Source organism: Asterias rubens, chromosome 8 (genome assembly GCF_902459465.1).
Source record: "Asterias rubens chromosome 8, eAstRub1.3, whole genome shotgun sequence".
NCBI lineage: Eukaryota > Metazoa > Echinodermata > Asteroidea > Forcipulatida > Asteriidae > Asterias > Asterias rubens.
Window position 1 is genome coordinate 3,712,060 of NC_047069.1, and position 20,533 is coordinate 3,732,592.

At 39.3% G+C, this 20,533-nt stretch overlaps 1 protein-coding gene across 4 annotated transcripts; it reads left to right on the top strand.

Annotated features, from left to right (window-relative positions):
- Positions 1-656: 656 nt before the first annotated feature.
- Positions 657-15,421, top strand: LOC117293878 (F-box/LRR-repeat protein 3-like). Of its 4 annotated transcripts, none has more exons than XM_033776351.1 (5): positions 657-843; positions 8,441-8,861; positions 9,612-9,785; positions 10,632-10,794; positions 13,421-15,421. In XM_033776351.1, exons 2-5 carry the CDS (start codon positions 8,481-8,483, stop codon positions 14,083-14,085), a joined length of 1,383 nt encoding a protein of 460 aa, XP_033632242.1. In that variant the 5' UTR covers positions 657-843; positions 8,441-8,480; the 3' UTR covers positions 14,086-15,421. The 4 variants fall into 4 exon arrangements, with proteins under 4 accessions (XP_033632242.1, XP_033632244.1, XP_033632245.1 ...); XM_033776353.1 differs by lacking the exon at positions 657-843 and adding an exon at positions 853-995; XM_033776354.1 differs by lacking the exon at positions 657-843 and adding an exon at positions 5,149-5,189.
- Positions 15,422-20,533: the final 5,112 nt, after the last annotated feature.

Here is a 20,533-nt window from a genome sequence, read left to right on the forward strand (position 1 = left end):
TTCGTTATTTTAAGTGCCTATGGTATCAGTCTTCAAGATTCTCGTCTAAAAAAATACTTTTTTTTATCATAACGAAGGGTACAAATTCTTTTCATTATATGATTTTTACAAAACGGTGCATTTTATTACATAGTGATGCAAACAAAATATAGACTCGTATTTGGCTCGGTATTTTGCGGCCCATTTTCTAATTTATTTTTTAATTAGTTCAATATAATATTTTGCTTAAAAATAATTAGTAGTTAATAAATTAATATATTATCTATTAAAAAAATGTGTTTTATTGCTTGTATTGCAAACTTCGTTCGATTAATAACGGACTCCAGTTTTGAATCGAGCAAAATGCGAAATCTTGTCACCTCCCTGTACTGTATGTGTTCTATTTCCCGAATACGCGGCTGGCTTTTCCTGGAATACGCGGCTGGCAATTTCGGGCCCAATACTGTGCTAGCTTCCGTTCGGTCGAATCCAAAGCTGAAAGCCGTAGTTTCGAAAGGGATTACGCTGTGTGTGGCCAATACGTACCGAGCCGAGCATAACAACGCACATGTGTCACATAAGCGCTAGTCTTGGTTCCAAGACCATTGGTGTTGCGTGGTCACACACAACCAACGTCCCGATTATATGCACGGCAAAAACTGTACACGCTTGTAATGCACGAACGCATAATCGGAACGTTGGTTGTGTGTGACCACGCAACACCAATGGTCTTGTAACCAAGACTATGAGCGCAGGATCTAGGAGGAGAGCATTATTGCATTGAAGTACATAATTTGACTCTTCCTGGCCAATTTCCTTTGCCAACTTCAATACTGATGTTGACGTTCTGTCGTTGTTGATGATGTAAGTTTTGATGTACGTCGTATAGAAATAAATAGAAGAAGACCATGCAATGCAATACTACTAAAGTCAAACTCAAAGAAGCATAGCCAAATAAGGGTACACGATTTCTTTGCTGCAATCTGATACCGATAATCATAATCATTACATCAAAGGTACATGGAAACTTACATGTATCAATTACTCAATAAGCATAAACAAAGTTTGGGAAAAGTTTCCGTATGGCGCCACCACTTTTCCGTTCGATATGAAATAATATAGTATCTAATTGACTTCAATGAGATCCCTTTTTAAAAAAGATTGTGAAAAAGTGGTGGCGCCATACGGAAAGTGATCCAAAGTTTGAACACCACTTATTTTTGTACTGATGACAATAACAAAATTACTGCTAGCAAAGACATTGCTGATGCCTTAATAACAAGTACTTTGTTGACATAGGGAGTAACCTTGCCATCAAGCTACCATTATGTAACACTCCTTGTGAAGAGCTCGTAAAGTTTAAACACGTTGTTGCAATAAAATTGACGAAGAAAGCTGCTTGTGTATCAATTATGTGTATTATTCAACAACTGTGTGTGATCCTGAAACAAGAAAAAAAAATAAAGAAACCTTGTATAAGTACAGGTACACACTACATGTATAATGCAAAACTAAGACAAATCTCCTTAATCTAGCTAATCTGAACTTGTGCAAAACCCTAGAAAACTCTGACTACACTATGCCTAGCAAGAAATCACCCAAAAAGGCAAAAACACAGCCTAACTACACTGGCCTAGCTAAAGCCTAGAAACGACTGCAGCGAGACTAACTCTGGGCGGCGACTCACCAACCTACACAGACAAATATCAGTCCGTGTCACTGAATGACAGTAGCACCGCTATACTAACTTGCAACCAATCACAACAAAAAGTAGTGCGTTGTAACGATCGCCACGTATATCAAAATACACCAAAAAGAATCAACTAAGATGGACATTATTAAGCACCTGAACCTATCGCAGATAAATCCTAAACTCCTAGTTATATAAACCACCAGCACTTATGAGAACTAAAAAGGGGCAATTCCTACGCAATATCAGAGCAACCCTAAAAATGGCGCAGGCTTCACGCTGAATGCATACAACTAGGCAGAACTGAACGGGGAATTTCCAACAAACGATCTAAACCTACACTAAAGAGTTTAACAAGGAGTAATGCAAACCTACAGACTTAACCTGCCTTGTCCTGAAATAATCCTACGATAGATAAGTAAGATCTACATACCTTATAACGGCATAAACTTGAAGAAAAAAAAACGTGAATCTGGAGAGTTAACTCTAACGTTGAAAACTTTACGAACTCGTGTGTAGAAGTGGCTAGTCTAGAACTCAAGGCGCACAACCGCAAACTTCACACATCTTAGGAAACTATAGTAAACAACATGTCATGTCATGACACTCCTGTTGAAACATTCCTTGGTGCAAGATGTTCGAATTCACTCTTCTTGCCACGGTCCATTATATGCAAGGAGAAATTGTAGACACTCTACTAAACAAGTTTCCGTCTGGAAAGGCATCTGGATTTGATGAATTGAACTCCTGTGTTATTAAACAGGCTAAGTACTCCCTGGCTAAGCTGCTAACTGACATCTTTAATAAATCTTTAGCAGCTGGAGTTTTTCCAGATGGGTTAAAAAAGGCTCAGGTTATACCAATATATAAAATAGGCTGCAAGCATGATGTTGGAAATTATAGACCCATTTCTGTCTTATCAACATTTTCGAAATTATTCGAAAAGTTAATTTATACGCGAGCGATTTTGTTTATTTACAAAAATGACCTTTTGACAGAATCACAGTTTGGCTTTAGACGTAACCGCTCGACTGATCTAGCTACATCTTTTGTTGTTAATAAATTGTATAATGATCTAGATGTAAACCATTTTTCAGTTGGCATTTTTCTGGATTTATCTAAAGCATTAATAACCATGATATCTTGATGCGAAAATTAGAACATTATGGTGTCCGAGGAATAGCGCTTGACTTGTTTAAAAGTTACTTATGTAATAGATCCCAATATGTTTTGTTAAATTCTGTAAAATCTACTGAACGGCCTATTACTTGCGGTGTACCTCAAGGCTCCGTTCTGGGTCCCTTATTATTTATCTTGTACATTAATGACATCTGCAATACATCAGAAAAAAATTACATTTTGTTTATTTGTTGTTAAATGTAGACTTAGCTGTGCAGAACCTTAATATTGAACTCAGGGTAATCACTTCTTGGCTTTTAGCAAATAAATTATGTATAAACGTTCTCAAATCAAATTATACTATATTTTGTGCTAGCCAGTTCAAGTACACTCAGTCTGTTCCTTTAATTCTAAATAATGCCAATCTTGAGCAGGTTAAGGGTACTAAATTTCTGGGAGATCATATTGATGAAAACAGCGCCGCCAACTCCCGACAGCGCCCGTGTCGCCCGTAACGAGTAACGCCTTGCACCAAAGACTAGCGCGTAATATCCAAAAACAACCGGTCATAAACAGAGCTCTGACAGCTGGGCCCAATTTCATTGCTCTGCTTACTGGTGAATTCTGCGCTTTCGATCACGATTCCCCGCTTACGTGCAAGCACTTAATTTCTGCGCTAGCCTTGAAGTGTAAAGTGCCTAGTAACGCGGAGTATGCATGCGCAGAAGCCAAAATTCGCCGCTTACCCATGAAATACGCTTGCCCATGAAATACGCTTGCTGTAAGCACAGAATTCCCTGCTTCCGTAAGCTCCGATTCTGTGGTAAGCAGAGCCATGATATTGGGTCCTGGTCATTATCAACCGTTTAAACATCCCCACATGACGCGCTCTCCACCAATAGGAATAGCGAAACTGTCTGAGGTATTTCTGAATAGATGTTAACAGAAGAATAAGATAGACCTACTCACTCTGTGGTCAAGTGGTTAGTTAGACTGCAGAACTTGCAATCAAAGAAACAAGCTTGGGTTCGAATCCCTCGGCTAACTGCTGATGTCACCATGACTCACAATACTGAATCACAATTTCTTGATTTTGTGAAATTCATATATAGAAATAAATAATCATTCATAGACATTAAACCAATGTTTTGCTAATTGCCGACTGTTGTTTCCAGCTTGATTCTTGCAAGACGGTACATTTTATTTTGGTCCAATAGTAAAAACTAAAAGGGCAATTCCAGCGTGACTGACATTACATTTTTTACTAATTTTGAAAATCTAATCAGCTCTCATGTCTAAACAGCTAAACAATGACAGCTATCTAAACCATGTTTGGCATGGGGGATACTAGGACCTGAATACACAATACAGAGTTGAAACTTTGAAATTTCATATTCAGCTTTTCTGACTGGGGGGGGGTTGTTGTTAACTGCCGTGACTGACATTAAAAAAAGCGACGCAACCAAAAAGTGTTGTGTATGTTTTTAAAATTTCTCTTCAAGTTAAAAGTGCTACAGATCTAAATCCATATGAACATTATATCTTATAGGGTAACCAACACTGGTAGTTAGATGGAAAAAACTCTTCTTGAATTTTTCGACATTTATGCAAATTAACCTTCGTGACTGACATTACCGTGACTGACATTACGCATTCATAAAATGTACTGTAATAACAGTAACAACAATTTAACAAAAAACAAAACAAATTCTGTAACAAGATAGGTATCAATTAACTGTTTAATGATACATATTAAGGGAACATCTTCAGTTTTCAGATGTTTTAAGGTTGAAACATGCATTAAATGTGCGTTATAAAATACGAACACAATATTATTTAAAAGCTAAAAATTAAGCTGTCATTTGGGAATTGGGATGAAGCTTTTTTTTTAAAAATGGATACATGTAGGAGATTGGTGCTCCCTTTTAAAGTAAAATAAACTCTGTTGGTATAATAACAGTTGTGTTTGATGTACATGTAGCTTTCACATGCATGCCCAAATTGAGAGAAGAAAAGACTGGAAAGTTAAACTGCTATTTCAAAATTTTCAAGCATTGGGATTATTCAACATGACTGCTAAAAACACATGCCTACTAGATTGTAATCAAAACATTAACATGGACTCCTCCATCCTAGCCAGTAAGCAATATTCTGTAAGATTCCATTTATTTTATTTTTTCAATTTGCAACACACCATGTGGTATCTACAGTACTTAACTATTGCTAAGAAAATTGTGTAGTTAACGAGCCGATCCTATAAAATGTACATAGATCAAAATAGATACCATATGAAAGTACAAACAAATTGAACACTAACATGGTCAGATGGTGGTCAGGTTCCAAGGTATTGGCTACATTGAGACCAGGCCTTGAACATTGCTCTTGTGCAATTTCCCGAAAAGTAAATTTGTACTGAAACTTTGCATAAGGGCACCAATGCAAAAGCACAGCGCACCTCGGCAATTGCTGTGGGTGGAGTGGGTATTTTGAGACCCATGTTGTTAAATCTTGACATCGTTTAAGGTTGAACCAACCAACACCACTGTGTAGTCTCCACCCTGGTGGAATAGCAGATCAGTTCCCATTTACTTTGCACACATTCAAGTACAGTTTTCCACAAAATAGTCTTGTCCTTCCCATCAAAACAGCACTCTGTATCCATCAAGTCGATCTAGTGTATGTTGGAGCTGTTAAAGTGTCCTCAACTTTGAAGGAGATAGATCAGCTGATTGAGCTGCTCTCGGCTTATTAAGATTATGACATCTGGAAACCCCCTCTCTATTTCGATTACATCTCTCTGTTCAGAGTTTCTTCTAATCAGTCTCATGTAGCTTGAACTCCTGTTTTTGTCTTTTTGTTTACCTACGCTTTCCTTGTTTTCCTGCTCTCGGCAGCCCATCTCTGCTGCTGTCTTGTGTCCTCTTTACTCTCTTGTAAAACTTGTTTAGTGATGAGACTCTTGTAATAATTTTGACCCTATAAAAAGAAAACAATTGTATAACTTTAACTTCGATCAATGACAAGTATTCACAATGAATAATGCGCCTAAAATTATGGATTTGAGTACAGTTCACCTTACAAATCCGTTATTCACTTACCTGTAAAATATGGATGAATTGGACTAAAAATACAAATAAACAGATCCAAGAGCATTGTTTCAGGATTATATAGCTTCATTTTAGTTGCATTGTGAGTAAAAGACAACTTAATAGTCCATCCAATGTTCAAAATCTTTTCATTTGACTTGTGTAACAGCGTGACTGACATTACAATGTCGTGACTGACATTAAACGTGACTGACAATACACTTTTGTTTAATTAATACAAACAAATTAACAACAATTATTTATCTGTTTGATAACATTTTTTGTGACTGACATTACACTAAGCCTAACAAAAGCGTTCATTTGACGGCACATACTAGGGTTCTAACATTAGTTTCATATTAATTAAAGTTATTTTCCTAAAGATAGACACTGAGAGTTGTTATTTTTACCAAACAAAATAAAATGAGTGCCATTAATGTTCTTACCTATGATTGGTGCCATACGTAGCGTCAACTTCACAGTGCTGTAACTTTCAAAATATTTGGTCTGGATCATTTTTTTTTCATTTCTAGAAACTTCAAAATATACTCTATAAATTTTGCAAAAGATGTTTGAGAAAAAAGCATTTTGAAATTTTGACCCTCATGTTGCACTTGCGTGGAATTGCCCAAAAGAGCTTTTCTAAATTTATTTTATTTTTAGGATGATCGCTCCCTTATTGCTTGATGGACTGGTGGTTTATACCATTACTCTATGTTTATACAATGTCGGCCCCAGGAAACGTGCACACTTTACTTCAGAAAAAGTGCGTCATTATTTTGCTGATTCAGGCAGTTAAAAGGATTATTTTTCCGATTCAGCAGAGGTGGAACTATACCGAACCAGGATGATGAGTCTGAAGATGAAGGGGGGGGGGGGGGGGGGTTGACGATTGAAGATGAGATAACAAAACACTTAGCAAATGAGTTTTCAATGAAACACAGTATACTTACCTTAACAAATTTACGTATCGACTAGTAATATAGTTTTCCTCAGAATGAGGCACCACCGGTCGGTTGATGACTATACCTTTAATACTACCGGTAGTTGAAACGGTAACAAATTTTACGCAAGTATTGGCTGTTTTTCATAGAAAATTCATTTGCTAAGTTGATCCTTACCAGCCTGATGAACTTCTTTCATGATATTCATCAAAACACTGATTTTCACATTCTAAAAATGAGGATAGTGATAATGACATGCTAGATATTGTGCAGCGTTTTACTTAGTACAAGTTGTAATAATGAAGTATGATCTGATTGTAATAATGAAGTATGATCTGATTGTAATAATGAAGTATGATCTGATTGTAATAATGAAGTATGATCTGATTGTAATAATAAAGTATGATCTGATTGATATGAGAGTTCTGAGCCCAATTGCATGGCTCTCCTTATCAAGGAATCGGTGCTTGGGAGAGCAGGGCATTCTGAGCTTATGTCAAGCTTATTTCACAGGTTAGCTGCGAATTTTGGCTAGGCATTTACGTACTCCACGTAGGCATTCTGTGCTTACACAGCTAGCGCAGAAATTCAGCGCTTTCACATAAGCTGAGAATGGTGATTGTAACTTGTAGTAAGCGCAGAATTTGGCAGTAAGCAGAGCCATGAAATTGGGCCCTGGTGATGAAAGGTATGTCACATCCCATGCCTCAAGGGCAGGAGGGCAGGAGGTTGAGGGCGTACATCAGAGGGTAGGATGGGGCAGGGCACAATAACATCCACATAATAATATTTTGTCATCTTGTAAGCGATGGTTCAGTAGTCTTGACATGGAGATTGACCGTAGTTGAACCCTTCTTGCTCAAAGGGGCCGTGGTAATGTTAGAGTTTGGGGTGCCCCAGGATATAACCGGACAAACAAAGACAACCTGCTGAGGATGATGCTACAGGCCTATTTTATCTTTCAAAGGGCAAAGCCATTTTCATTTTGCAAAGGGCACTTCCATTGGAAAAAAAGTCAATGGGAAACTTTTGAAGGGGCACCAAGGAGGCCATCTTGGCCATGGGGGTTTGTGCGACCTCTCTGATTCCGCTAACGGTCACCCAAGCCGCAGCCGGGAGCTCCATGCGGAACCCACTCCTCCATTTCAAGAGGGTCCATGGCCTGCGTGTAATTCCAGGCTACTCTTAGAACTATGAGGCTGGTTCGTTCCTCTATCGTCTCCACGCTCATGGAGACAATAGCGTAGCGATCGTCAAACAATAGTTCTGAGAGTAGTTCCAGGCCTGATGCTAATAACTTGGGTCCAGCTAGTCAACCCTTTGGGGGTAATCCTGGCCTTCAGGGCGCTTCAGCAAGCATACATGTAGATGCTGATGTTGTATGTTTTGTAATTCTCCACCAGAGTTTTTTGCACTGATTTTCACGGATGAACTCTTGCAGAAATCCATAATTGTTATAAGTTTCTTTCGGTGTGTTCATTGCAGAAAAGGCACACTCCTGTTTCTTCAGTTATTTAGTTTAAAATTGAAACCATTGTTCTGTGGGGTCTTTTGTGTCTTAGCATTATATTTTCTAGTTATTATCTTGGTGATTACTTAATCTTATTTTTTTCCTGTTGTAGGTTGCTGTTATAGTTACACCTCATATGACTTACAAGGCAGATGGAGTGTGGCTCAATCATGGAGCCTAGTTGTTCACATACTGATGACAGGATTACATTACAAACTCAACCAAAACGCTCCAATTCAAGATTGTCTTCTTCATCATCGCAACGTGCAAAGATGGTTAAACTTCGCTTGGAGCAATTAGCTAAAGACTTATGTTTGATTGGTGACCGGATGTCTGTTTGGTCGCTCCTACCAATTAATCTACTCATAGCAATCTTCAAGCTTCTCTCAGTGTATGATCGAGCTCGTTGTTCTTGTGTATGCAAGCATTGGAAGACTGTTTACCATATGCCAGATCTTTGGCACCAGTTTGTCTTTGAGTTTCATCAGACCACAACAATGTCCAAATCTACACCTATCATGTTGATCAGACAGGTATGTACACAAACTATTTGTCTTTGTATAGACACCACGCATGTGATGTCACACAGTCAAAAAAATGGTATCTGGGGTCAAAGGAGGCAAATGATTGGACGATAGCTGTTCTTTGTGCGTGAAAACGTGCGGGTGAGCTCAGCGTCAGTGTAGCATTTCATGTTATGTAAGGAGTCTATTGATAAGATACCGAAAGAAAGTAAGGTTGAAGGTTAAATTATACAATTATTTTTGTTTTTGTGACAAACACATCAATTCTGAGTGATTTTTCTGTTTTTGCTTGAGACCTACAATAAAGACACCAAGTCTTAAAAAAAGAATGTGCTCAGAATTTGGCATTTGTTTTGTTATATTCAAGTTTAAATGTTTTAAAATTTTGAGTAAAAACATAACTGGAAGTTTAGCATTATTTTCCTCGGTCAAGCCTTTTGCGAGACGGAATGTGCTGTATTATGTGCTGATTATCGGTTTAAAACCCTTCTATTCAACTGCCCTCCCTGTCAGCTTACCGCGACCATGATGTAAAATTAACAGGCCGAAAGAGGTCGCAGAGGCCACAATAAATTAACAGGGCCGCTAAAAGTCCAATGGGCTCCACCCTGTAAACCTCCCGCTGTTACAAATGTAATCGCTATGCAAATGATGCGGAAAATGCATAAAGTGGGGTAACTTTATGATACTTTGAGATGTAGTAGCCATTTTGGATATTATCCGATTAATGTTGTGCTATAATATTGACTATTTATGCAGATATTTGAGAAGCATACTAAAGATATAAAGTGTGTGATCATTAAGGTGGATGGTTTCCAGCAGTCAGTAGACGCAGCATGTAGTGTACTCACTCAGCTTGTTCACTGTCCAATCCATTCTCTTCAACTCTCATCAATTACTGGACAAGAATTAAGATCAGCCCAATCTCACAAGGTTTGTTCAATCAATTCATTAACTCAAATTTGAATGCTGATTTATCACTCAATTTGGTACATACATTTGACTTTTTTATTTTGCTATGTTGAATAAGCCCCTTTTACACGAGAACTGAACACTAACGACCTTCGTTTTTGGCGGCCGTTGCCTGTCCCAAATGTTTCTTCTGATTTCATGAAAAACATTCACAAGATCACACATATTGCGTACCGGACCTCCCTCGTTTATGCACGATCGCACTGTTATTTATTTATTAGTTTGCTGGTACTCTGTCAATGTCAGTGTCCCGTTTAGTGTCCCGTTAAGTGGTAACCTAATGTAAATTTGCATTAGGCGCCATTCGTGTTTTTTATGCGACATATATGTCAGCGTCCCGCCTGGAAAAAACATTAATGAATCTGATAATATTTTTTGAGGAATGGCAAATTCAAGGCTTTCTTGATCGGACGCTGCTTGGTCATAGCATGAAAACATTGAGGAAAGCAATTTCAAATATTATTGTGCAACAGCAAAATTTGTTCCCCCCGCAACTAGTCCATTTTGATTGGATGCCTCGACAATACTAAACAGGGATGCGTTTTTTGGAGGAGGTCTTGATCCCGGTTGTTTATAACCCAGGTCCATGACCATTTCATCACACGCCGCAAATTTGCGATGTTATTACACCGAAGCAATTTCGTTCTCAACGTCCATCATTGAGACCTCAAAAAATTAGTGGACCTAGTAGCACAGCATGTTATAAAGTCTTCTTGGTAGCTCTGAAAACTAACATCAAAAGGTCTACCCCAATGTCTATTTTCCCCCACTTTATTTGTTTTCTTTATGCTTTCTGCTGAACAATAGTTTGTGAAGGCCTTAAAGGGAATCTTTGTGAATTCTGATCTGAAATCACTGAATATTGAAGAGACGCCCATTGATGATGAGCTGATGGCAGTCCTTGCTACAAAGAGCCAGGCTACCCTGGGATGTCTAAGACTCAGTAACTGTCCTATGATATCTGCTGCAGGTAAGAATTGGTAACACTACTCTATTCCCCTAGGTTGCCCCCTGCCAGCCTATGGCAGTCCTTGCTACAAAGAGCCAGGCTCCCCTGAGATGTCTAAGACTCAGTAACTATAAGACTCTATTCCCCTACACAGGTTGCCCCCAGTAGGCCTTTTCACTAAGCTTGGGCCGTTCCTTCGGTTACCTGCGGGTCGACTCTTCTGTGGAACCAAGTACCCGCTTTTGTCGGTTCCGATTGTAAAAGACCCGAGTCCCAATTATAATTGAGGCTTTATGTTGAAAGCATTGACCGCAGATACACAGCAAAGGCTTCAAGCCGACATGAGTATCAAATATCACATGTGGCTGCATGATGTACAACCATAAAACACACATTGAGTAGACATCACACACGTGGCTGCATTTACAATGCATCTGTAGTACTACACCACACTCCCCTCCTATGCAGAGGCATCTACACCCACATTCAGTACATGCAGCATGCATGAGATATATAGAGTGCAAAGTCCAAACAGTCAGCACGTTGTAATTGGCTGCCGGTATATGCATATTCATAAAAGCTTGCCCCATCCACAACACACAGTACTATTGTGCAGTACACATACACAGTCGGCACACTGCATGCACTATGTAGGTTGGCTGTTGATAAGGGAATAAAAGAATAGGCGACGAGTTCTTAAACGGCCATTTAAAATCGGCAGGGTCGTGGCCGTGTGATAAAGGCCTGAGCCGAGTCACTACTCTTTTATTCCCGTTCATAAATGCCCTTATGTTAAAAGCGACATAATTTAACAGGAATAGACAGTGTGACACTGTTTCATTTGCGAATTTTTTCGAAGTTTGCAAATTTTAAAAATCTTTGGTAAAAATGTTTTTTCGCGTCGGTGGGTGTGTATACACGCGTGTACTAACATTTTACACGCTGTTAATAATAGCTATGAATTGCGTTCCGCGTAATTTAAATTGGCGTACATTAGCTTGCGCACCCAACACACAAAGCTTTTCAAATTTTCAAAATCTTATGCACAAAAATATGTTTTGTGTGTGCGTCGGGTGGTGGTGTGAATATGCGCGTGTGCACACATTACTCGATGTTACTAATAGCTACACACACATAACGCGATGTTACTAATAGCTATGAATTGCGTTCCGCGTAAGTTAAGTTGGAGTACACGCGAAGCCAGCTGATCTTAAACAGCTCTAGCTGTGTCTTTTTCAGCTGTTTAAACAACGCCATGTGACGCGCTCTCAACCATTAGGAGTAGCGAAACTGTCTGAGGTATTTTCGAATGAATGTTCATACTCATGCAGGGCTATGTACTGCCGGCCAAATCAAAGACTTGTTTATGCAGGGAGAATAGGCGCTCGGTCGCACAATGTCTGATTGACTTAGGGTGGGTGTTTTGGTATTTTCGATTAAAATAGATCGGCTCCATTTGTGTGTGTGTGTGTGAGCTTGGGACGGGCGTCTTGTTTTTTATTGAATTTAGTGGAACCGGGTATGACTCAGAACCAAGTTTTTTTACAGAACCGGAACTGAGTCCCAAATTTCTGGAACCGCCCAAGCTTACCTTTCACACTATGGTCGCTTTGGCCCCCGGGCAGCCTGAAGTCTGCCCCAGCAAATGGGCATACCTCAGGGAATAGCACCCATGCTCTGGAGTAGGGGTAACCGGTAAAACCATGGGATATTCTGGGACTGTGCATTAGGGTTTCTGTGTTGTTGTAGTTGATGCCAGCATTCTGGCACTTTGCCCCAGGTGACCAAGACAGTGTCTGAGTGAACTCAGCAAGTGTTCATGCACATTATATAGCGCGCCAAAACAAAGGGAGAATTGATGCACCCAGGCTGTCGAAACAAAGGTCCAAAAACACTGACACTGACAAAGCCTTCACAACTGCTGGCCCGAAACTGTGGAACAGTATACCATCTTGCATTAGATCACTGGGCACTGTTTCTTCATTCAAAAACAACTTAAAAACACACCTGTTTCCCGTTACTCTTTAATTGTATTTAAATTGTATTTGTTTTTCATTGCCTGTCGTTGCTGAGTGCCATGATCAAGATGGAATGGCGCTATACAAATCTGGTTATTATTATCACACCACTTTCACACAAATGATAAATGTTTATCCAATCTCACTGATTCAATTAACACGAATCAGTGATATTATAGTAACAGAACTGGTCATAAAATTTAGAAATCGTTGTTTGCAGGCAAGCGGATAATATATTTTTGTTTGTTGGGTGTTTGACCTTTTAAAAGGGAGAAAAATTTGTCTTCTTCCCCCAACTCTTCTCCAAAATAGCTAAACTTTGATTTGAATGTTGGCATATTTGTACAGCTTACTTGAACCAACACAAGAAGAAAGTAATTGAACAATGATGTTTTGGCTGAGTTTGGTGCAGAAGTTGAATTTCAAGAATCAGTCCATTTCCAAGCTTGTGTGTGAGAAACTAAAAATTTGAAGCAGGAGCTCATTTTATTATTCGAAAATATATCACTCTGATTCTACTGTACAGAGAAGGCCCAGATTTACACTATTCAACAAAACGGGGTAATTATGAATACAAGTAGTGAGTCAGCCTTTATTATTTATGTTGTGTTTTGTGTTTACATTTACAGGAATTGCAAGTGCTATCGATAACTGCTCTCATCTGTATGAACTCATTATTGATTACACTCACATGAGTAAGGCATTACTGCAGGCATTGTGCAGCTCTACACATCACAAGGTCAAACATCTCAGTGTTAATGTAACAGAACAAGATGAACACATGAACACGCAGACTATACCATGGCAGTCTATCGGCAGTGACACATGGGACTTATTGGCACACCACTATCCGGAAATCAAGTTTTCCTTACAGTTCTATGCCATCAAAGAGGAATTTTATCATCACTTTTTTTGCAGCATGATGCCCCTAACTAGTCTTTCTTTTGGATGCTTGGTACCAAAAATAATACTAAGCCGTGTTGCAACCCAGTGCACCAGACTAACGGAGCTGTATATTGCAAATAGCGGTAATGAACCCATCAATGAAGAAATCTTGAAGATTGCTAGAAGATGCCCACATCTCAAGGTATTGGAGCTTGGTAATTGTTTGATGAAATGCTATGCAGTGGTTGAGTTAGCCAAGTTGTGTGGCCCTCGCTTGTCCAAACTAGTCATACATGAAGAGGCGTCATTAGAGAGTCAAGACTGTGATATAAAAACAATGGTATCCCAAGTCTCCTCTTACATGCAAAGGACATGGAATGTGGAGTATATCCCCATCTGGTTTGAGTGAATAACTTGTTACTGGGCGTATTCTTATGTACTTAATTCTAATAAGTGATTTTAAAGCTGATTATTCAAAGTGATTTTAAAAGTAAATATATTTTGCAGCTGTTAGATTTTGTTATTATAAAGATTGTACTGGGTTAAGAGGGTGTAGCGTGTGTGGTAGCGTAACCCAAAATTGCCAGCTAGTGTTAACCATAAAATAAAGCATCATTGGAAACTGGAGCTCTGACCTCTGGCCGACTCAAATTTATTTTATGGTTGAAACTAGCTGGCAATTTTGGTTACACTACCACACACGCTACACCCTCTTAACCCAGCACAGTGAAATGACTGTGATTCAAGGGTGGCTACAGTGGTGACTACAAGATGGGGAGAGGGTTCTAGAAGTGGTAAATCATGGATTCAATTCGTTTGTGTAACATGTGTGAGGATGACTGCAATGATGTTGAAAAACCTCTAAAGTTACGAAACAGCGTAGGTTACTGGATACTGAAGAAACTTTAACTTTGGTATTTACATTTACGTTGTTTGTCCAGTAGACTGGGGCAAGCATATTCTGTCTTCTAGAAGTAGCTCTGATGATGTCATACTTGCCGGTAATTTGTAAGACTGCAATGTACATTGTAGGTCATAAATGTCCATGCTATCGTACCATTTTGTGACCAAACTGACCAGATTATTTGCATAAAACTCCCACCACCACACTGGTAGTAGCATGGTGATGGTGCATGGATCCAAACAAAGTACATGCAAGTGTGGAGGTGTCGTGGCCGAGCGGTTAAGAGCACCGCCACCAAACTCAAGCTCTGACCTGTTCAAGGGAGTGTTGGCTCAGGAGTTGTTACACTTGTGTCCTTAAGCAATACACTTAACCACTGCTTCGTCCTTTGGGATGGAACGTTAAGCTGTATGTAGTTCCCGTGTATTGTTATAACAATCATCAACACACATAAACGACCCCAGTTTGAGTACACACTTATTGCAAAGAGAAGGGGTTCGGCCCGGTGTGTCTGGCAGTGCGACTATCAATTATGAAGGCTGCACTAGAAAGGAAGAAGAAGAAGTACACTGAGTGTAAGGTCATTCATTACTCTGAGTTACAATGTACCAACTGTGGCTTGATCACCATGTTATTGAAGTATAGGACTCGCATAACAGCTGGCCCAGCCGCCATGGCCTAACTTTATATACTTTATACAATTATGTACATGGACATTTTATCATATTGATTTTATCATATTGATACCAAATATCATATTGTTGAAAACCGAACTCAAGCTCTGGTGTTTCTGTTCAGCAGAGCATGGATTCGAATCCCGGTCTTCCGCGGTCTTGACACTTGTGTCCGTGAGCAAGACACTTAATTGCTTCTCTCCACCCAGGGGTAAATGGGTACCTGTGAGGGCAGAGATAATAGTAATAACAACATTTATATTGCGCCTTTTGCCAAAGGATACAAAGTGCCAGGTATTATTACTGCAAGGAGTGGGGCGAATTTTTTAGATATAAGACCTAATCCTTAGCACCATGTAATGGTTTACAAGGTGCTATGGCGCAATATGCTGCCAATCCAGCCAGGAACACCGGGGCGAACCCCTTTTCTTTTTGATAAGTGCACTGGGTTCTTTTACATGCGTTACACAACACATGGGACCTATGGCTTTACGTCCCATCTGAAGGACGAAGCAATGGTTAAAGGCACACGTTGCCTTGGATCGGACGAGTTAGTCTTTGAAAAGCGTTTGTTTAACCGTTTGTTACAAAATGCATATGGGTGGAAAGATGTTTTAAAAGTAGAATACAATGATCCACACACATTTGCCTCGAAATTGCGTGGTTTTCCTTTTACTTTGCGAACTAACACGGTCGGCCATTTATGGGAGTCAAAAATTTGACCCCCATAAATGGCCGACCGTGTTTGTCGACGAGGTAAAAGGAAAACCACGTAATTTTTAGTGATACTTGTGTGGATCATTATATTATACTTTTAAAATATCTTTCTAATCATATGCATTTTATAACAAACGGTTACAAACGCTTTTCAAAAACCAACTCGACCGATCCAAGGCAGCGTGCTCCTTTAAGTGTCTTGCTTAAGGACACAAGTGTCACGGCTCTTGTGATTGATTTAGCCGAGTAGCACATTATTTGTTGCACATGCTGTACACTCCCCAGGGAGCTGATGAACATATTCCATTGCATGCTACGTCATTCACCATTTTTTGTTCCATCCGATTTGTTCAATAGCATGGTTTGTACCACATCAGTTCGTGCGCAATAATGCAGCAGTACAGTAACTGCCAGGCACATACTACATGTACATAAGGGCACCCATATGTCTCAAAATATGCAGCAGTAACTGCCAGGCACACTTGGCCACTGTTAAACATGTTAAATCCAAACAAGCCCAACCAAAAAAATTGGGTGTAATGTCATATTAAATGATATGCTTTGTTTATTTTGAATGTGGCCTCCAATCAAAATGACAAAGATCTACTTGGATGTTAAAGCACATGATTGTATTTCATTCATGCAATAGTGAGAATATTTTCTATTCAACCTGCTCCGCCTCGTTGAAAAGAACATTCCATCTTTCAACTCATGAAAATATTCGCACCACTGCACTCATACACATTCATTGTTTGTATTATATATTCACATCAGGGATTGCCAAATATGTTAGCAATGTTACAGTTAGAGAGTCCATGACTACAACATTTGGCAACATCATATTTAATCAAACTTGAAAAGAGATAAGGGCCTCAAATGCTTTCCAAATTTGAAAAGCAATATCAAAAACAAGATTCAAGTGGTTTTATTAATCTGTGCAATACAACCACTGACATAAGGGTTGCGAATAGTCTTAAAATACAGTAGATGTTATGCGTGTATCCTCCAAAGTAACAGTTGAAGTTTGATTGAGTTGTCTTGACTTAATAAATTGTTGACTTAATAAAGGGTTTCAAAAAGTAAGAAGTACTGGTATGTTTCATATTTTCTCATGTCTACTTGTTGAGTACCTATTTATTATGGAGGAGTTTTCAGTGAGCCTACGTACAATGTACACAATTATACACATATTGACTTGCAATGAGGTAAATATTGCACATCTGTCACATATGGAGCACCATTGTTTCAGTTGACCTGTGACCTGTGTGTCATAATAAACCACACTCTTGATTCCCGCACGTCAGTTTATTACACATCTATTCCCCCGATGGGACTTTGAGTGACCAGAGGAGGGACAATCTTCCCGAGGCTGAAGGCCGAGGGAAATAGGTCCCTCTCCTGGTCACTCACAGGCCTGAGGGGGATTGACAAGCACTAGTTACCAAATTATGCCAGACACCTCGGTCTCAAATGTGACGTAAGAAAAGAAACTTGGAAAAGAAAGGAAGTTTTTTTAGTTCCTGTTCACGGTTCTCGTCAAGAGAGACTGACACAGTCAAAAATAAAAAAAATAGTGCCCTCTCGGGAGGTAATTTCCGCAAAACACAGGCAGGCGCGCGACCCCACGTGACCGTGTTTCAGTCAAGCAGAATACATAACAAGCAAGCAAGAGGTGTGTTATAAAGTTAAATAAGGTTACACATGTACTTCACTTTTTATTAGTGTATATATATAATATTGTTAATTTTTTGAACAGCCAAATAATAATTTCATTGAACAAAGAACCAAGTTCCCATATTATACAAGATTAATGAAAGAGTCAAGAAAGCTTCTGGTAGAGCAATCATCACATGCACCATTACCATTATCAATATTGCTGTTATCCGTTGTTTGGATGTATGGCACAACATTATCATTTACTTCAGGAATTTCATCTTAGCCACTGATGGCTGTGGCCTTGGTAAACACAGCACTGTGATGAAGACAATCATCGTCTTCATTCCTCGTACAACCACAATGCTCATTCGAGTGGTTGCAAAAACTTTCTACACTATCTTCATCATCATCCCTTTCCACTTATAGCAGAAAATTACCGTTCATAAATAACCCAGACAGTTTCGCTATTCCAATTGGTGGAGAGTGCGTCATGTGGGACCGTTTAAATGGCTGATAAAGACATAGCTGTAGTGAAGACCGGTTGCTTTGCATGTTGAGCGCGCAACCTCATCTATTCAATTCACTTCGCGGAATGCAATTCATAGCTATTAGTAGCAGCACCCAATCTATTTCTAAATGTGCCTACGCACAACCCAACTCGCACTCAACAGATTTTTTACAAAGTTTTTGATAAAAAATTTCCGAAGCAGATTGTCACAGTGTGTATAATTTTAATTTGTTACGTTTTTTAACAAAGAGGCATTTAACTATGAATGGGAATAAAAGAGTAGTGACTTTTTCTTAAACAGCCGTTTAAAACCTTGCCCGGTTGTGCCTTGGGATAGAGGCCTTCGTTTTAAAAGGCCATTCATAAATACCCAAGACAGATGCTCTACTCCTATTGGTGGAGAGCGCGTCAAGTGGGGAGTTTAAACCTTTGATAATGACCAGCTGGAGCTGTTTATAACAAGCTGGCTTCCGAGTGTCGGGCGCGCAAGATTATCACGCGGAATGCAATTCATAGCTGTGTGTATAGTAACAGCGCGTAATCTAAGCGCGCGTACACACAACCCACGCGCATCAAACAGATTATTCACAAAGTTTTGGAAAAAAATATTGCAAACCTCGAATTTTCAATTGTTAAAGTGTCTATAACTGTACTTTTTTACGTTTTTTAACAAAAGGGCATTTATGAATGGGAATAAAATAGTGACTCATTCTTAAACGTCCGTTTAAAACCTTGCAGGGTCGTTGCCAGGCGATGAAGGCCGCTGACCCTAATACTTTATTCCCTTATTTAAGAACTCGTTGCTCCCTTTTGTTCCCTTATTAATGAAAGTAAAAGCACTGTATTTTGTTTGTTGGCGAATCGTGGCAAAGCAGTTATGAGCACCGGACTCAAGCTTTTGGAGCAGAGTGTTGGTTGGAGTCCCGGTCGGGCCACTTGTGAACTGGAGATACTTTACCGTAATTGCTTTGACCTTCAGATGGGATATTAAGCTGTGCGTAGCATGTACTATAGGATTGGCAGAGTGCACATAAATGAAGCCAGAAAACTGCAGTGTGACTCAGCCTTAAGGCTTTCCTAAAACATGTTACGACCACTTATGCCAATTCTCTGCAATGTTGCCTACCACATCCAATGGTTTTGGTGGTTTAACTCAATCCATTCACTTTTAAACCTATGTAAGAATTGTAACACAAGGCTACTAAATGAGGATACATGTACATGTGTACTAGTATACATTCAAGATGGCTGCTTTTATTCACCCACAGTGGCATTTCTGTAAGTCTGAACACTCAAAGGCGTTTATTATACTATCACATCAATAAGCAAATATCCCAAATAGACTGATTATTGCAATATCAAAACATAATTTCAATACAAAAAGAATGAATGCAACAGATTAGATAATAATCTGAACAGATTGAATGTAATGTTGTACATTAATGATTAGATTGGGTTTAAACTTACTTGGATACAGCATTTAAGATATCATTTTGAGGGCATATTATGATTTGATAACAACTACATGTAAACCCACATGTTTTCATTCCACAATTAATGCCTTCTACAGAACAGAGCCCATTTTCGTAGATCTGCTAAGCACAACAATTTGCTTAGCATGATAAAAACAGGATTACCAACCTAATTTCCATTTGTTGCTTATTGCTTGTTACTGGTTTTCAGCTGTTGTTTGCTTATCCTGAAAATCACATAATAATTTGGTTGGTAATCCTGTTTTTATTTAGGCATAAAGTTCATGCCAAGCAAATAGACCGATCCAGTAGGCACGTGACACGTGTGTGAGAAAGGACATGTAGAGCTCTCCAATGCCTTTCTGCACAACTCTGCCGCGCGCCAAGATACGCGCACGCATGTCGGACCTTATTTGTCTGACCTTCTTGCATGGTGGTTGGTATATACCCAATGGGGCGGAGCTTAGTGGATCGGTCTATTGTTGTGCTTAGCAGCTCTATGAAATTGGGCCCAGATTTGAAATTACCAAACGGTGGAAATAACATGCAACGAGGGCCCAATGGCTCTGCTTACTGTTAGCAAATTAGCGTTTACAGAAGCAGGGAATACTGCGCTAAAAGTCAAGCGTATTTCACGGGTTAACGGGAAATTTTGGCTTGTGTGTGTGCGTACTTCACGTTACTAGGCACTCTACGCTTACAAGGCTAGAATGGTGGTCATATGGTGGTCATAAGCGCAGAATTTGTTACTGTGGAAGAAAATATCTCATGCCTAACGCTATGAGCTGTAAGCGCAGTATTTCAAGGTCAGCAGCACCATGGAATTAGGACCAAGGTCCAATTTCACAGAGCTGCTTAAGCACAACAACATTAAACTTACCAAAAAAGGAAACCAGCCAAATTACCATTCCAAATGTACAATTTGT

Bases quoted from the DNA above. Each gene is read 5' to 3' on its own strand.
- LOC117293878 (XM_033776351.1), top strand. From the start codon at position 8,481: ATGGAGTGTGGCTCAATCATGGAGCCTAGTTGTTCACATACTGATGAC. The intron at 8,862-9,611 runs GTATGTACACAA...CTATTTATGCAG, and splicing joins CTATCATGTTGATCAGACAG to ATATTTGAGAAGCATACTAA. The intron at 9,786-10,631 runs GTTTGTTCAATC...GCTGAACAATAG, and splicing joins GATCAGCCCAATCTCACAAG to TTTGTGAAGGCCTTAAAGGG.